The sequence below is a fragment of the Patiria miniata genome, unplaced genomic scaffold (genome assembly GCF_015706575.1).
Source record: "Patiria miniata isolate m_02_andy unplaced genomic scaffold, ASM1570657v1 HiC_scaffold_24, whole genome shotgun sequence".
Classification (NCBI taxonomy): domain Eukaryota; kingdom Metazoa; phylum Echinodermata; class Asteroidea; order Valvatida; family Asterinidae; genus Patiria; species Patiria miniata.
Genome location: NW_024037063.1, coordinates 13,607,050 through 13,624,122, shown reverse-complemented (window position 1 = coordinate 13,624,122; position 17,073 = coordinate 13,607,050). Strand labels below are relative to the sequence as shown.

Sequence of the window (17,073 nt, the reverse complement as noted above, 5' to 3'; positions counted from 1 at the left end):
AATCTCAGTGTTGGACCTCACTTGAACTTGGTATTTCAAGAAACTGTTTTACACTAGCAAGGTTCCAACATGGCTTCCTAGATCGGTCAAGCACTCTTCACGGGTAATATCCAACCCTGGTCAGCACCAGGCTTGAGAGACTCTACTCGGGTAGAGCATCTAAAATCCAAGGCTGACCAGTATGCAAACCAGTGCACACCAACGGTACGTACACGCCTTGTCGACAAGTGTCTGATCGGACGGTTTTCTGGACCCAGTTCCACTTTTGGTGGACTCAATACTGTGAATAGGTCTTTGGATACCTCCTCCAAGTTTCAAAGCTGGTCATGCCTGATGAATTTCTAAATAAGAATGGGTCTTCTGTTTCTGCTCTGATCAACAAAATCGTACAGAATCTGCCTTCAGCTGGACACAGTTGGAGAATGTAGCATTATTAAGGTTGGTTATTTTATCCAGAATGCTCATATTAAAATTTACTAGCTACAAGCTGTGAAATTCACTTGGGTGGTTAACGCAAAGTACTTTCTGCTAAGGTAGCTTCAATTTCTTTTTAAACAGGCAAGCAGAAACGAAACTAGGAAATGGGCCTACAGCCGTGGAGCTGTTGATACTAAGCCAACCAACTATGCTTAGCAAAAATGAGCTGAGAACCAGTGATGGACAATGTACACCACAAGGCAATTTTGGCTGGTACTCTGCTTTTGCTAAAGAAACCATTTCTGATGTTTTTTGTGCTTATCAGCTCAACTATAATAGAAAAACCTTTAAATACAAGGTCAATTTTTTTGGGGCGAAATGATCACTACTTTTTAAACACATACTTCCCATGAAATACATTCGTGGGTCTGTTGAATTGTGAAAGACATCCCTGTAATAACACAGCATATACATGTGGTATTTTTATCACTATGAGGTCTTAAGGTTGAGTCCAATGAGTACATGGATTGGAAAGGATTAACTTTTGTAATACTGTTTTTGTTTTGGGCGTTCGCCGACTAAACTTTTAACCAAAGGATTTACAATCTATGGTTTGGAGGATAACTTTAAATTTCACGTGTTCAGAATTTGAACTTTACCTCTTCTAGATTTTTGAAAATGATTATTTATGAGCTACGAAATGCATACCTTCCATTTTAGGGGTATTTCGCATAAAATTGATCTTAACATCTGCGAATAATTTATGGATATATTTGGGTTTTTTTTTTCGCTTGGATTCTTTTGGGTAATAAAACTCGCCCAAATACGAATCAAACCTGGAAAACACAAATTTGAGGAAACATGATTGAGTATAATAATTCAAATGGAACTTTGACGCTTTAGTGGAATCTGTAGTTCTCTTCCACCGTAGATATCAAGTGACATTTTCTTTTGAGGACAGCTTAGAATTGGAAATCTTTTCCAACTAAACCTAATTAAAATCGAATATTGTTCGAAGAACATGTTTGAGGATTAAAAGAGACGACATTATTTTAATAAGGAATATATAAAAAAGCACATGGCTAGCTACATGATGGGTAACAGCCCACATAAGAACCATGCCTTTATGGAAAATAAATACTCTGAATGTTATGTTAATCACACACGCACAGTGATGAGACTTTCTCGGATCTCATTTGAAACCCTCGCGGTCAAATATGATATCGACAGCATCGCGGACATGCTGAGCGGTAATGGTGGGCTGGATGAGCGCCTTGTTGAACTCAAAATCCCGGTGTCCGTGGTCTAGCTCTAGATGGGCTTCGTCCATCTGACCCACCTCCCCCGGCTTGGAGTGCAGGCCTGTGTAGACCAGCACCGACTCCATGGTGACCGGGTAACCATCGTCAAAGTTGTCGGTCATCAGAGCCTCGCTCTCGCAGACGTGGTCGTCAATCTCGTGAACCGGATGGTCCGAGACGTCCACCTGGGCCGAAGTCTCAATATGGATGTCGTCGTGGGGATCGGACATGACCACGCCCTGGCGTATGGCTGCCGGCTGGCGACTGCCTGGTTTCTGTAGGCCTTTAGCAGCTTTCGCTGTGAGGTACTGGTTGTACAGATTGGCCCCGTAGATATCCGTCATCGGGTTGTCACTGTTTGAAAGAGAAAATGACAAATCAATATTTGGTGCTTCAAGGGAAGAACAGTGACATTCAAGATTGGTTCGAGAGTTTGACCGAACCAAATTTTTCTTAAGATTTAAATTAGGCACATGAAAAGACTGTTTCCCGGCCCCCCTAAAAATAATGGGAACGGTAGCTAGCACCTTTTTATAGCCAATGATTGGGTCTCCTCTGCGCGCGCCCATCACTATTGTTTATTTTTGAATCGCTGCTTAGCTTTGTGCATGGACGGTGATTGAACACACGATTGTCAAAAAACTCACTCTTGCCTTACCACAAAAAGTACGCAAAATCGTCAGTGTCTCCATCAGGGCAACTTTCAAGCATTTCAACTGCATAGGTTTAAATACTGAACAGTAATTTCCCTCTCTTTATTGATATTTGCCAGAGACACTTTCGAATTCAGCAAAAATCAAAGCTCAGCACCTCGGAAACTGTGGCGCAACCTTTTTCCGTTTTGCAATAGGCTGGTTGCGCGCAGCCATTACCGTTGCGATTTTGAATTCACGAAGTGGGATTCAGACTTATGCACGTCATGCATATAATTTGCATACAATGTAGTCAGGTTCACTGCTAGCTACCTGCCCCTATTTTTAAAGTCCAGAGGACAATGGGGACAGGGAACCAGACTAATGAAAAGTTTGATGTTTGAAACAGAAGCAACTACAGGGTGAGTAAAAAAAAACGAAACCCAAATGTCGGGACAATTGTTTTAATGAAGCTCTGCATGTATCACTTTCAAAATCTCAAGAATGAAAACCCAATTCATGAGCTTTTTTTTAGTACAAGAATCATTCAAATCACTTATGTACTTTTCAAGTAACAGAGTTTTAAACACAACCACCGTTTTAAAATTCTGTCCACGGATCACAAAAAAGGTGTGCATTTTTTCGGCAAAACAAAAACAATTCACAGTCACACACATCCTTATGTGATTTGTTTTCGTTTTGATGAAAGAACACTGAACTGTTTTTGTGAGCAGTGGACAGAACCTTAAAACGGTGGTTGTGTTTAAAATTCTTGAAAAGTACATGAGTGATTTGAATTATTCTAGTACTAAAAGAAAGCTTATGAATTGGGCTTTTATATCCTAGAATTTGAAAGTGCTACACGCAGAACTTCACTGAAACAATGGTCCCGACATTTGGGTTTCTTTTTTTGACTCACCCTATACATCAAAAAGATTAAATGTTGTGGTCATTTGGAATGACTCTCTCTCTAGTCAATAGAAAATCAACACAAAAAGTTTGCCTGTCCGAAACCAAAATATCTGTGGGTCGACAATCCGAGAGCGGTATAACTTACCCAATGGCATAGAGTGTTCTGAGCGGGCCTTGACAGCCCATGGCCCTCGCTTGTTGGCTTAGTACATTCTCAGCACAGTGGTACGTTATCTGACTAGGTTTGCCCGTCAGAACGGTGTACAGCAGATCCCGACCTGTGATTTTCTACAAAGGAAAACAGCCAACAACTGTGTTAAGGGAGTGTTTCAAAACTTGTGATACTTGGAAAGTTTCACGAGAACAGCCTAGGAACATTACGTGGTCATTATGGGGAAATTAGCCTATGTGCATACGTGTACACTTAAAGATGTACTGTCCATGTTCCTCAACAAGTTTGCATTGTTTTTCCCCTAACGACATTTAAACTTATTTGTTTTATTTGAACAAAAAACTACTTGTTTTCTATTTTGGGCTCCAGCAGCCTTGTGAAACAAAGGTGTTTATTTTGAGTTGCACAAAGAGAGTGGTTCCCGGTCCCTGCATTATCGATGCTGAAAGTGGGGCGGGAACCAGTCTACTCCTTGAGAACTGAATAATTGTCAGGCTGCAAATAATTAGTATTTTAAGTTAATTACTCCCTAACTAAACATTCCATAACTAAACATCAGCATATCAATAATTTTCTTAAAAGCTGAAATTTTCTGTTTTCACTTGTCTTTTACATAATTAAAAAGATTATCAAATTTTGTTTCACTCAGACTTTGTCCCCCCCCCCTCATCCCTTCCTTTTTACACTGACAACACTGTCCTTGCCCTGGCCTTTCTTCATCTTTACCCTGTAACATTCATCACCACTCTCCTTTGTTCCCCCTGCATCTTTCCCTTCCTCTGACCCCCTTTTGTTCCCCACTCCCACCACACTCCTTTGTTTCCTAATGTCCCTTTCATCCACTGCACACCTCCCCCAACCCCCCCCCCTTGTGTTTCTTCTTCCAACCCTGCCTGTGTGCATGTCCCCTGCATGTTTGTTTCTTGTCCATGCGTCATTTGCCTCTGAAGAAGTCTTTGCTAAAAGACAAAATATATCAGGCCTCTCTAACTTTTAATTTTTTGTTTATATTATCTTACCTTGTAAAGTGATTCTAGGCACACCATGAAAGAGCCATGTCCTAACCTGTACAATGAAAGCAACAATCCTGAGAATTACTGGCGTGAATTTGACATTGAAAAGGGAAATAACTGTTTTAGAATTTAAAATGAACATGTGGAACAAACATTCAGGGAATCAAGCTGAACCAGAGACTACTACGCATCCTTACCAGTGATCTACAAAACTGAGCCAGGTAACATACGTCACATTATAGGTATTTTGGGGGCCACCCATGTTTTAGATAAACGTGTGTCATTAATCTAAAATGTTTGTGACATCATAAGTAGGGCTTCCGTTGCCAACAAATGACTGCTGTAACGCAGCATTAAAACCAAAATCACTACAACACAATTCCTTGCCAAATTTTAAGCACTGCATTGCTCGTTAAACACATCATCCTAATTTAAATGTCCCAAACAGTGGCTCATTTAAATTACACAATACCAGGGGTCAAGATCGCACAAGGCATGATGGGAACCAACATGGCATTGCGCAGCTGCAAGATTGTACCCATCGAGAACAAGGTTGACCTCATGCATGCTATTTCAATTTTTCAAGTCAGCACCCGATTTCACGAAGCGCTGCAATGCGTCAGAACTCGAGTTACGATGTGTAACACGTTGCAACTCGCGACGCGTCGTGTCATCCATTTCACAAAAGTTGCAGTGTTGAACGCGTCGTAAGTTCCTTGACAACGGCTTAAAACACGTCGCAAGTTACGACCTGTCTAGTAGTCATCGCCAAATAAGAAGAGTCCCTTTCTTAGCCAGTTTAATGCCATAAACATTACATAAACGAGATTATAATACCAAGGCAATGTGTGATAAGTTGTAAATAGAAAATTCATTGAATAATTATGAATTAGACTGGAATATTGCAGTTGAAATTTCAAAGTAGCTATAAAGTCCAATGAGAGCTCGTTTTCCTTCAAAATTGCATTGCACTATCGCCATTTTGTTTTACTTTTTTAACAAATTTTGAGCTGAGATCCGATGATTCTTTGTTGAGTATCAGACGACTATTTACTGTACGCTGACTAAATACATAAAACAGTCACCGAGTTGTGCTATAAATACACATACGACTCGTCGCACTTACGACGTGTTTTGTGAAATGGATCGCAGGACGCGTCGCAGTTGCGACGCACCGTAGGGATACGACACGTCGCCGCGTAAGTTACAAAGAGTTTGATGAAATCAGGTGCAGATTGCCAAAGTTTCCAAGGCTGGCTTTGATTCATCTTGTTGGTAACGCACTCTACTGCCACCGCAGTTTGGCCGTGCTTGCCAGGGATTGGGGGGGGGGGGGGAGGAGGAGAGAACCCAAATCCAGTTTGGACCAGGAGGTCCAAGACTGGATTGATGAAGGATCTGACAGGGTCTAGGGTTCACTGACCTTGGTAGATGAGCCTCGGACATCCACATGAGATCCACGTTGCATCCAAGGACCGGCATGTTAGGGTACGGGACGTGGTCAGGGGTGTGGTTTAGCTGACCGTTGGTGATCAACATGTCCAAAATCAGCTGGAGATTGGTCTCCCACCTGACCGGTTCACCGAACAGGACCACTGCCTCGATCCGTGGCAGGAAGATCTCTATGTTAGCCTGAGAAACAAGAAAGTCATGGGTAAGGCCCAAAAAAAAAAGTCTCCGGTTTCTGGTATGGAGCTTGTCCCAAAAGTGGCGCGGCGACGCGGCTTTTTTTTTTTTTTTACCCGTTTTTTTTTTTTTTTGGCTTCAAATGTCGGCTGATGACTGCAAATGATGCCCGACTAGACTTAGTGCAAATACATGGGAGTCAAGAGAGGCCACATAAAGCTTATTCTCGACCTCAACCCAATCTAAAAACACGTTAAAATTGTGCAGCAGCAGGATTCCAGTCAAACCAGTGAATTTGGCGGTTTTGAGACCTCATCTTTTATTGAAAAAAAACTTTTTCATTTTGCCGACGCGCACGGCGACGCGCGCGCATACCAGAAACCGGAGACTTTTTTTTTTGGCTTTAGCTGGGACTAGTTCAAGAATTATTTCATAATTGTTATTAGGCCATATTTTGAGTGGATGGGGACTCAGCGATGACTTGATGGAGGACCGACTTGAATTGGCAAAAATCTTAAGAATTTCAGGTCCATCAAATAACAAAACTACCAAATTATTATGCAATACCTTACTTGACTGTAAGTGAATGATAGTCTTAAGCATCTTGTGAAATCGTGGCACCTGGTGTGCTGTCATTTTCAAGAAAAGTGGAATTTTTGCATCAATTCCCAACGATTGTCGGCAAACAATCGTTGGAAATTGATAAACTGACTTTTTTCTTCAAATACTGTCCCCAATTTACCAAATCTAGTAAATCCACAATTTGTTTGCAATTGATTACACATCCGTGAACGGGTGCAAACCAGCTAGTCTGGTTCCCTGACCTGACAATTCCCTGACGTCTTAGAAATTGCTCTGAGACACGCTGTAGTTTGCAGTGTGATAATGTACTTACATTTGGAGCAGGCACTCTCCGTTGATGGTCAACCATGTCTAAATGTGGGAACATATCTCGCACCTCCTCCACAGTGGTCACTCTGGTAAAACCCAGGCTGCAGGCAGAAATGCTGGTCAAGGAATCTACAATCAAATTATGACCCCTCCCCAAACAAGTGGAAAGTACTCAATCATCTTCATTTGAAAATTTGTGAACGCCTGCTGTTTCTACTTTATATGAAGTAAATTTAAATGTCAATTCCTTCATTTGTACAGAATGCTCCAGATTTGTCCGCTTTAAAACAGCACCCCCAAATGGTGTCCAGTTGCCCCCCTCCCAGAGCTGCCCCTAATTCAAACTAGTCTTGTAATGCCAATGGAGGCAGGACTATCTTGGATGTTCCTTGCTCTATGCTTTGATCGACATCACATGTCCCAAATTATGTTTCATGTGGACACATCACATGTCCTTAACTGTGTTTCATGTGACCAATGAAAATACATAAATCATGTAATGGGTTTCACTTTGAATTCTTAATGTATACTTTACAGGTAACCGCGTTTAAATTTTAGATTGGCCTTGCTATGACTGTGCTTTTTCTTCAAGAGACGTGCTTCCAAACAAATTTGACATAAATAACTAATGATATACAATTTGGGAAACTGAAGAAAAGAAATTCAATCGTGGCATGCGTGTTAATGTAGATCAGTGTGCACATAAGACAGACTTACATATCAACAACTAAAATATTAAGAATTTGAAAAACATAGGTATTTTAAAATTATCTTACGTCTGACCAAGCAAATTTAAGTCCAAATCATGTAACCAATACATTTCTGATCACTGCTCAAAACCATGTGTTGGTGACAAAGATTTGGTTCAGTAGTGTGGATATCTCAATGATAGGCCTACTGTTCCAAAGTCACTTCTTGAGTTAATCAGACAGAATGTGTATTAATGAATCAAACTTGAAACTACCATGGTACAAACTGTTTGAATATGATTTTTTTTCTTCACAATTTACAGATATCGTGAATAATAACAAAGACAGCAAAAAACAGGTGCTCACAAACTAGGGGTAATGTTTATAATTCTGCAATGGTAATGCACTGAAGTACAATCTTCAGTGATCTTGCAACTTTGGAAGTGTCATATGAATGATTGCATCATCACTTCCGAACCGCAAGCAAACTTTGCTGTGTTCATTTCCCCTGTGAAATGTATGTTGAACTCTGTGTGGGTCAAAAGATTATGCTCTCAGGAAGTTTTCTGCTACCATTAAACTTTTTTGAAGTGCATATGATGCAAGTCATAAAAACAAACATTTTTTTCCTTTCATAAACTTTGGAAGTGCAAATGATGCAGTAGAAGTCATGATACATGTGATGTCAACTTCATACTAAAATTCAATCAGTATTTTTCAAGTCCCTACCAACTGTGAACACACTGCAGATGGAAAGAAATAGTTTTCAATAGATCATCCGAGGTTAAAAAAAACAACACTTTGCAAAGTCAGCTAGAGATCAAGCCCCCATATCAATTGATTATGTGCAGTACACAAAAGCTACCAGGTGCTTTAAAGCTTTTGTAATTGTAAAGCATCAGTACTCACAAGGCCATATCCACTGCTAGATTTCTTTAGACAGGTGTTTGTTATGACTTTTCAATAACAACCATGGCAGCAGGCTTTTGATTACTAGTCAACAACCTCCGTGAAGTTTGGGCATGAATAGGCTACAGATCTACATGGAAATCCCCTGTACCAACTTTACCCAGACATGCTCGACATCAATATCAGTATTACAAAAGGATTATGAGTTCAAGGATCAATTCAGGGTGAGCCCCCAAAAATTGTTCAAGCAGATATCGTTAAATTTCTCAAAACGTACATGTGCCTAACAAATTTCATTATGTTGGATCATATTAAATACTTTTGTGTAGGCTCTATAATCAGTGAAAATGTCATGGAAGCCCATTCATGCAAACCAAAGCTGTAACAGATTATAAAAGGATATGGGTTTTTCAACCATTCCAATGGGAAAAACACATTGCATTTGGAAATCACTCAACCGACACTCTGCAAATGCAATGGGTCTTTTCATTAACTGTGTAAATCACATTGAAATGGGTGAAAAACACATTGCCATTTATAATCTGTTGTAACTCTGGTTTGCACGAATGGATTTTCATCAAATTTTCGCTGTGATTATACACAAGAGTACAAACAATATAGGCCTACTCCATCAACATGAAATGCTGATGTTGGGTACATTTTGAGAAAATTACAGATGTCTGCTTGCACAACTTTTTTGGGGGATCAACCTGTATATTTTTAGTGCAGACTTTGCTCCAGTCCTGCCATCATGGAGTACACTAGCTGAAATCCTAAAAAAATACTCAGTACAGCAAAAAGTTTGACTCTCGTGTAAAATTCTGAGCTGTGCATTTTCAAATAATTTAGTATTTGACAAAGTACTTCGATTTGATCAAATAATTGACATATTATAGCAATACATGATTTTCAAGATAGCTGGCTAGCTGACACAGATTTGAAAGATGCAAATGAGTGCTAATATTCCTCAAGAAAGCTCTCATGTGTGTAAAAAGTGGCCGTCCACGAAAAATGTGACATTTGACAAACAAAACCAGATCGACCTGTACAATAAAATGTGTACATCAGGGACATTTTTTTCCCTTCATTTTCTTGAGAAGGCTCACATAATTATCTCATAAACTCTATTCAGTAATTTGATAAATGGATATTCGGCCTTGTACTTTGTAGGATTATGGAGGAATAAAACCTATTGCTTTTTACTGTGGTGTCAAAGTCGTGCTGATACCAATAGTCAGCTGATTGTATTTTGACCCTGACCCGTGAATTTTGATATATGTTATATCACCGGTCCCTTGTGTATTAAACCCTGCTGTCCTGAACCTTGTACAGGCACAGGCAACTGGTACAAGTACCAGTTGGTTCCCAATGTTGTCTACTTTTTTGCATTTTTCCCCCCAGAAGCGCCCAGAATGTTTCACTTGAAACCAGGAAGAACACAAAGTGACTCAACTCCACGAACAGGAAGTTACGCACAGTCAACAAACAGTTGCGGGGAAGCCCCACGAAATTCCTCCTGAAATAAGCGGAATCCTTTTTTTGTCCACAGGGAAAACACTTTCAAATGTGTTTGTTATTAAACTCTTTCTTACGAAAGCAAATCCAGTATCAACAGTATCAAACCAATTAATGTCTCATTTCAATTCCTTGTATCTTTTTCAATTAATTACAAGTCCCACTGTTGAAGGAATCAAGTTTTTTTAATGTGTTCTGTAGATGGCCTGACGAGTGTTCATGGCCCTTTTACATGTATTTGAACTCAGAAACCTGTATATGTACATTTATGTACATGTGCATGTACAAATTAAAACATACACACATACATCACAGCTCTATTAGTATTACAAGAAAACTGCTGTCTGTGGTTTATCTAAATGTCTTGTTTACATTATGTCAAACATGTAAAAAAAAAGAAGCATGGATTATATTTCTAATATTTAAATAGTCAACTTGTTAGAAATTAGACCTGCAAGTGCAAACAAGCTATTTCCTCCATGCTGAGAACTGACCATTGAGTTGTCCACCCTATTGATATGCAAATTTCTGGGACCATCATGTCTAGACAACTGACAGATTGTGTTATCACATGTACACTGCATGTATGTACACATGTACATGCACAATGTACAGTTACATGTATGCATACATGCACACATACATGTACATGTACATGCACACTTTTACATGAGTATGATTTCAAGGTTGCTTAACATGGTCTGATCATCATGTGTCCTTTCTCTATGGTCTGATGTAGCACCAGTACATGGCTTGCACATAGTACATGTGGTACAACATGTTACCAATAAAAAGGTGCATAACATAGAATTTAACAACAGGCAAATACCTGTTTTCAACCATTTAAAATAACCTAAATTTGTTAAGCTCATCGATGCAAATTGTAGTCACTATATGTAGCATGCATGTGCCACCGTACATGTAGTTCGTGTACTTCATTTATAGTTTTTAAACCTGAACCAAAAACATGAGTATTGTCATTCTGTCTAAAATAACTGGATATGTTCAATCACTAGTATATCCTGCATTGTGATTTACTTTGAAAAAAAAATCAAGATTAAACAAAGTACAAAGTTATCGCTAAAATCTAAAAATTTTCTATGGGCTCTTTATCAAACAAAGTTTGAAAGGCAAATTTATGTAAACACACATGACAATCCTTTGAGACAAATGATGCCATACAAATTGAACTTTAAACAACAAATGGGTCACAAGACTTGAAACGAACATCCATTTAATGTAAATGATACACAGTGAGTGATTTCTATGGATTCCTAAGTTGCAAACACGAGGCAATTTTGATACAAATTTCTAGTAAAATACACAAAATGTTTCAGATTCTACACAAAAGTTTTTTTTGATATAAAGTAAAGCATGCATAGCAGATGGCTAGACAAAACTTGATCATGAAATACAGTTTTTATAAAATTTGAAAAGGATACCCTTTCGCAATCTCCTTGATTGGCCCTTGGCCAGAGACAAGCACATGCTTGTCATGAAACTGGGGGAACATCTTGAGAGGGCTGTGCGACATTACCACCTGGTCTGGATGAATCTGCAAACAATGTTGTCAAAAATCTCACATTGCATTTTCCACTTAAAAAATGCACAAAGTACGATCCAATCAGTATCTGTTTTTGTTTCATTTTGCTTTGGTACCTCGACAATGGTTTTTGGAGTTTACTTCCCAATATTGTTAATAAGTTTATACCGCCAGCCACTGATGTCAAATTTTGGTTAATTTGAAATGGTCTCACGAAAAAGCAAGGAATCTGATACAACATTCAAAGGTCTCAAAAATGTTCTTAAAAAAGCCAGCAAACTGCCAAAAATTATGGAAAACGAAAAAAGTCATACATGACCATGGTTACTGATACTTTCATTTTCCATTTTACTTTTGATTTCCTTTTTACAAATTATGTAAACTTAACACAACAGAACAATTAACACAGAGGAGTAATTTTCACGTAAATCGAAGCAGCATACAATGTACTGTTGATATGAGCTGGTTAAGTTGTGGATCATCTTGCACTCAAAGTTTATTTCTCACAATTCACAAATTACACAGATGACAAATATATCATTGGAAAGATTTCCAGTATACAAAGTTCACTCAACACCCTGTGTACAAACCCTATGAGATTGGTCTGAAAAATTCTAAGTGTTTTCTAAGATAATGCTTGTATTTTCTCACTGCTCAAATTGACTTTGATGACATGAAATTGCTATCTGGGGGCTTGTTAGTCAATACAGAGGAAAATTAGTGAACTTCGTATATGGAAATCTTTCCATATCATTTATATGACCAGTTGCCCAATAAAAAAGAAGAAGTTATTTTTGGCTTACCTTTATTCCCAACCACTCGGTGAGCTGTTTTGCCTTGTTTTGCCGCAGCTTATTCCCAGCGTTTGTCACGAAGACCACGGGTACGCGCAAATGACCCTCCCCATCAGAGAGCTTCTGAAATGCTTCCACGGCCTCGTTCAAGATACGCTTGCCACGGACTATAACGCCGTCGATGTCAAACAGTATCCCAAATGGAGGATGTTTGGAGTGAAGCTGTGGGAAAACAGGCACACTTTAAGTGGGGATTCCAAATGCTAACAAAAAAAAAGGGAAAGATTCCCATATCTGGCCATCACTCTTCACCCTGTGCCTAAACCCCATGGGACTGGTCTGAAAAGTGTTTTCTCAGTAAAAATTCAAAATTTGTCACTGCTAATTGTGACTTTTTAGGACATATTATCACTTTCTGATGGCTGATAGGTCATTTATGGGACAAATAAGTGATGGCCAGATATGGGAATCTTTCCAAAAAAGAATTAGACCTATTCTCCATTGAACAAATGAAGAAAAGGCATATATATCTTTAAACTCTCCTTAACAAAAAATGATGGGCAAATTGAATGGGTAATTTTGTTTTGCATTGTTGCCAAATGCATATTAAAAAAATGACTAGTCCTGGAATTTAGCACTCATCAATTAGAGTAATATTGAAATTATCCTAATTTTTTTACGTTTCTTTCATTTTACCTCTTGAATGTTTGTGTCATTGGTTTTGATCAATTGAAGGTTTCTTTATTTAAATTATAAAAAAAATCTTAACATTTTCCTCACAAACTCTGAGCCATAGTCATACATACATTTTATATGGACAAAGGTTCCTGAAAAAAATAGAAATACTTATTATAGCCATTTTGGTTTTCAAATTGTACTCCTAGAACTAAGAGGCTCCGCGTGAGCCTCATACTAGGATTACTGCCCTTGTGCATATTTTTAATTAACATGTGACAATTTCTGTGTTTTTTTTTATATATTTAGCTCTGCCTTTATATTAAAAATGTTAACACAATTTGCTTTGATATCATCATCAATGTACAGAGGTGTCAACATTTATTGTTTTTGCACAAAATAAATATAGGAGGCCTATTCCACACTTTTCTGAGACGGTTTCTTATTTCCGATAATCTAATTAGAACAACTACTAGTAATAATGGTAACAGGTCATCTCGTACCTTGGGCAACTCGTACCTTGGACAACTCGTACCTTCAACTCGAAGTCATTATACCGAGTCGTACCTTGGACAACTCGTACCTTTGGCAAGTCGTACCTTCAGTTAAGACGACTCGTACCATCACGCGTAAGTCAAGTCGTACCGTCAATCAGGATAATGATCCGAGGCTGAATAAAGTGGACCGTAACTCATTGAAAGTGGACTGCTTATTAAAAAAAAGGTGAATCTCTTTTTGGTATGGGCTCTCTTTCCCCCCAAAAAAGAGGAATTTATTTAGCGCGAAGCCGGCCGCGGCAGCTTACTGTGTGCGCGGCATGCCACGCGGCATCCGTGCAAAGTGACACGGTTCTTGCGCCGCGCTGACCGGTCAATATGGACGTCTGTGCATGGTGACATTGATGCAGTCTGCCGTTACGTTTAGAGACTTAGGCTACGTGAAAATATTATGGAACTGATGTTTTTATCCAAGATTCACGTCTTACCATTATTTTTGCAATGAATGACCATCATTGAGATGATATATATATATGAAGAAAAAAGTGGCGTCAGGTTGCAACATTTTTCCTATTATTGATCCCTATAATCGCCTGAACTACTTTTTTTTTTCCCGCAAAAATGATAAGACGTGAATCTTGGACTGACAAATATTTCCAATTACACCAAATCCGCATCTGAAGTTTCTCCACTGTAAAATTCAATCTATCTTAACTTATCCATTAAAAACAGAATGGCACTGCCGTGCGCGCCGCGCAGCTCGCGAGCAGCGGTCGGTCGTGCGCGGTACCGATGCCGGTGACTCGGAAGCGGCCGGCCTGCGCCCTCGGAGGCCGGCCCGCCAGGCCCAATGCGGAAAATCATGCTGCCTGGCAAAGCCATAGATCTTGAATGTGGTTCTGTGAGATAGAAATTAACTTTGACTTGAAAAGAATCATATCGTTTCGGAGTCAAGGAACCACACACTAAGTCACGCACGTACAGTGTACTCTACTTTTTATTCTGATGGTACGAGTCGTCTTAATGGAAGGTACGAGTTGTCCAAGGTACGAGTTATCCAAGGTACGAGATGTCCAAGGTACGAGTTGTCCAAGGTACGAGTTGTCCAAGGTACGAGTAGCCCAAGGTACGAGTTGACTCGAAAGCGTAATAATAGCACAGAACTAAAGCAAAGGAGACAACAATTCCAAATTTCTTTGGTTTATAATTTGGGATTATCTTTTCCAAAACAAATTGGTTTTTAAAAAATGGTCATTATATTATTTTAATAAACGTCATTCAAGATGTCCCCCCCCCCCCACACACACACTTTCCCCGACCCCCTCCCTTTCCTGCATCACGCATGTTAACCATAGAGCAAGGAACAGGGGTGACCGGTCCCACTTTAGTCCACCACGCGGCGGGCCAACCAGTACCAGATCCCCCAAATACCGATCCCCCACACGGCACGGTGCTGTATGGTGCACCGTCTGTGGCAGGCCGGCTCTTTGCCCCTCGTTGTTTTTGTCGCAAATAATGGAAGCTTCAAATTAATTTATAGCCGGCCACAATCCAACACATTTAGGCAAAAACAAACCAAGCTAATCGGTTTCAAAGAGAATAAATCGGCACTCACCTCGGTTCGTATACTGAAGAATCGCTTGGGGTGATTGAAAACACTGATACAACTTTTTAAATGGGAACAATTTCGGGGTAAAATTCTCTGAAGGCTTCGTGCGGCGGCAGCCATGTTGGACAGTAAAAAGCACGTAAGCCCAGCTACGCAATTTTTCGCGTGATGACACACGCACGATGAACGACTCAATGAATGAATAAGCAAATAGCTTATAGCCGGCTGGCCGGCTGAAATGTGGGCGTGACCAATGGCACGGCACCATTCGCCTCACGTGACCGGACACTGCCCCAAAGTGCTGATGACGTATTAGAAATCGCCAGCTGGGTATTTACATAATAAATAGAAAAAACCCCTCGCCCTCTCACAACAGAACCCCGATAAATAAACATCGAAAGGGCGGACCTGAAACTGGTCAAAAATCCTTCCGAAGTAGAGTCTACAGATTAAGGGATTCTCAGCCCTCCCAATTCATTTCGATTTTAGGTGTTCAAGTACATGTACTTTATAATTTCTAGACCATTCGAGCGTGTCATGAATATGTAATTTCGATGCAGGTAGACTTTTATGGAAACGCTGCATGTGACGATGCACGTACGTACGTGACCCGTACTTGTCCTACTTGTCCCGTTGCATAGAGCAAGGAACATTGTATCAGGTAACTTGAATTTGTCAAGTCACATATTATTGCCTAGTGACTTTGTGAGTTATCAGCCTATATTTTGCAAAGTCACAAGAAAATGAACAGCAGAATTACAGGTTTTTAGTCAGTTTACATGCTTTATGGTTACATGCAGTAGTCATCTCAAAAATTCTTCTCAATCTCAAAACAAAATTACAAATGTTCCGAAATTAAATAAATTCTCAGCAGTGTCATGCAGGTATGTTGTACAGGGGTCCGCTCATAAGTCAGACGCCTCACAAGTCCGACGCCTCATAAGTCCAAAATTTCGGACTTATGAGGCGTCGGACTCATTATGATACCGTCCCCGTTGTACATATCAAGAACGAATGTACAGCTTCGATTGTTAAACCATGAAAAAGGGACAATACCAGGTTTGCGTTTCCCTTTATAGTCTCGAAGTTTGTACTACTAAATATAGAAACTGTTATTCTTGGCATTTGAAATCGACTATAATTTGTTTGTATGTATAAACTGCGTGCAGTAAATAGGATACTAAATTTGGCCAAGGGACTTTGGTTCGAGCCGATACCATTGTTAACGTGCCTTCTATAAATACATGTAAATACGCTTTATTATTAAAAATAGTAACAGGATTTTACATTCATGCTGAATTGAAGGCAGTGGTTGGAACTACCCGGGAGAAGTACCTGGGAGAAGTGCAACAAGGGACTAAATATAACACGCATACAATCTCGCGCCAGCTGTCTGTCAACCCTTTTTGAGATTTTATGGTGAACACAATTTTATACTCAAACCAAATAGCGCCCTCTTATTGTGTCTGCTACATCTCCAAAAGGCTGATGGGATTGGCATTAGCCTGAAATTGGCGAGAATATGAATCAGTATAGATATATCTCCAATTCCTAGTGGGGGGAGGGGGTAGTTTCTTCTGGTTCTCAAACTGTCCAAAATATGGAAATATTCCCATATCTGACCATCACTAATTTTTCCCTTTAGTGACCTATCAGCCATAATTGATAATATGCCCTAAAAAGACAAATTTAGCAGGAAAAATATTGAAGTATTTATACAAAGGCCAAAAAAAAGTCTCCGGTCTCTGGCATGGAGCTTGCCCAAAAAGTGGTGTGGCGACGCGGCTTTTTTTTTCACCTGATTTTTTTTGCTTCAAATGTCGGCTGATGACTGCAAATGGTGCCCGACTAAACTTAGTGCAAATATATGGGAGTCCA

At 39.6% G+C, this 17,073-nt stretch overlaps 1 protein-coding gene across 1 annotated transcript; it reads right to left on the bottom strand.

The window, feature by feature from the left end:
- Positions 1 to 363: 363 nt before the first annotated feature.
- LOC119732130 (haloacid dehalogenase-like hydrolase domain-containing 5) lies at positions 364 to 15,402 on the bottom strand. Its single transcript, XM_038205525.1, has 8 exons — positions 15,202 to 15,402; positions 12,424 to 12,636; positions 11,520 to 11,632; positions 6,969 to 7,065; positions 5,871 to 6,079; positions 4,454 to 4,499; positions 3,408 to 3,550; positions 364 to 2,072 (listed from the first exon to the last, which is right to left on the bottom strand). Exons 1-8 carry the CDS (start codon positions 15,313 to 15,315, stop codon positions 1,610 to 1,612), a joined length of 1,398 nt encoding a protein of 465 aa, XP_038061453.1. The 5' UTR covers positions 15,316 to 15,402; the 3' UTR covers positions 364 to 1,609.
- Between the last annotated feature and the right edge of the window lie 1,671 nt (positions 15,403 to 17,073).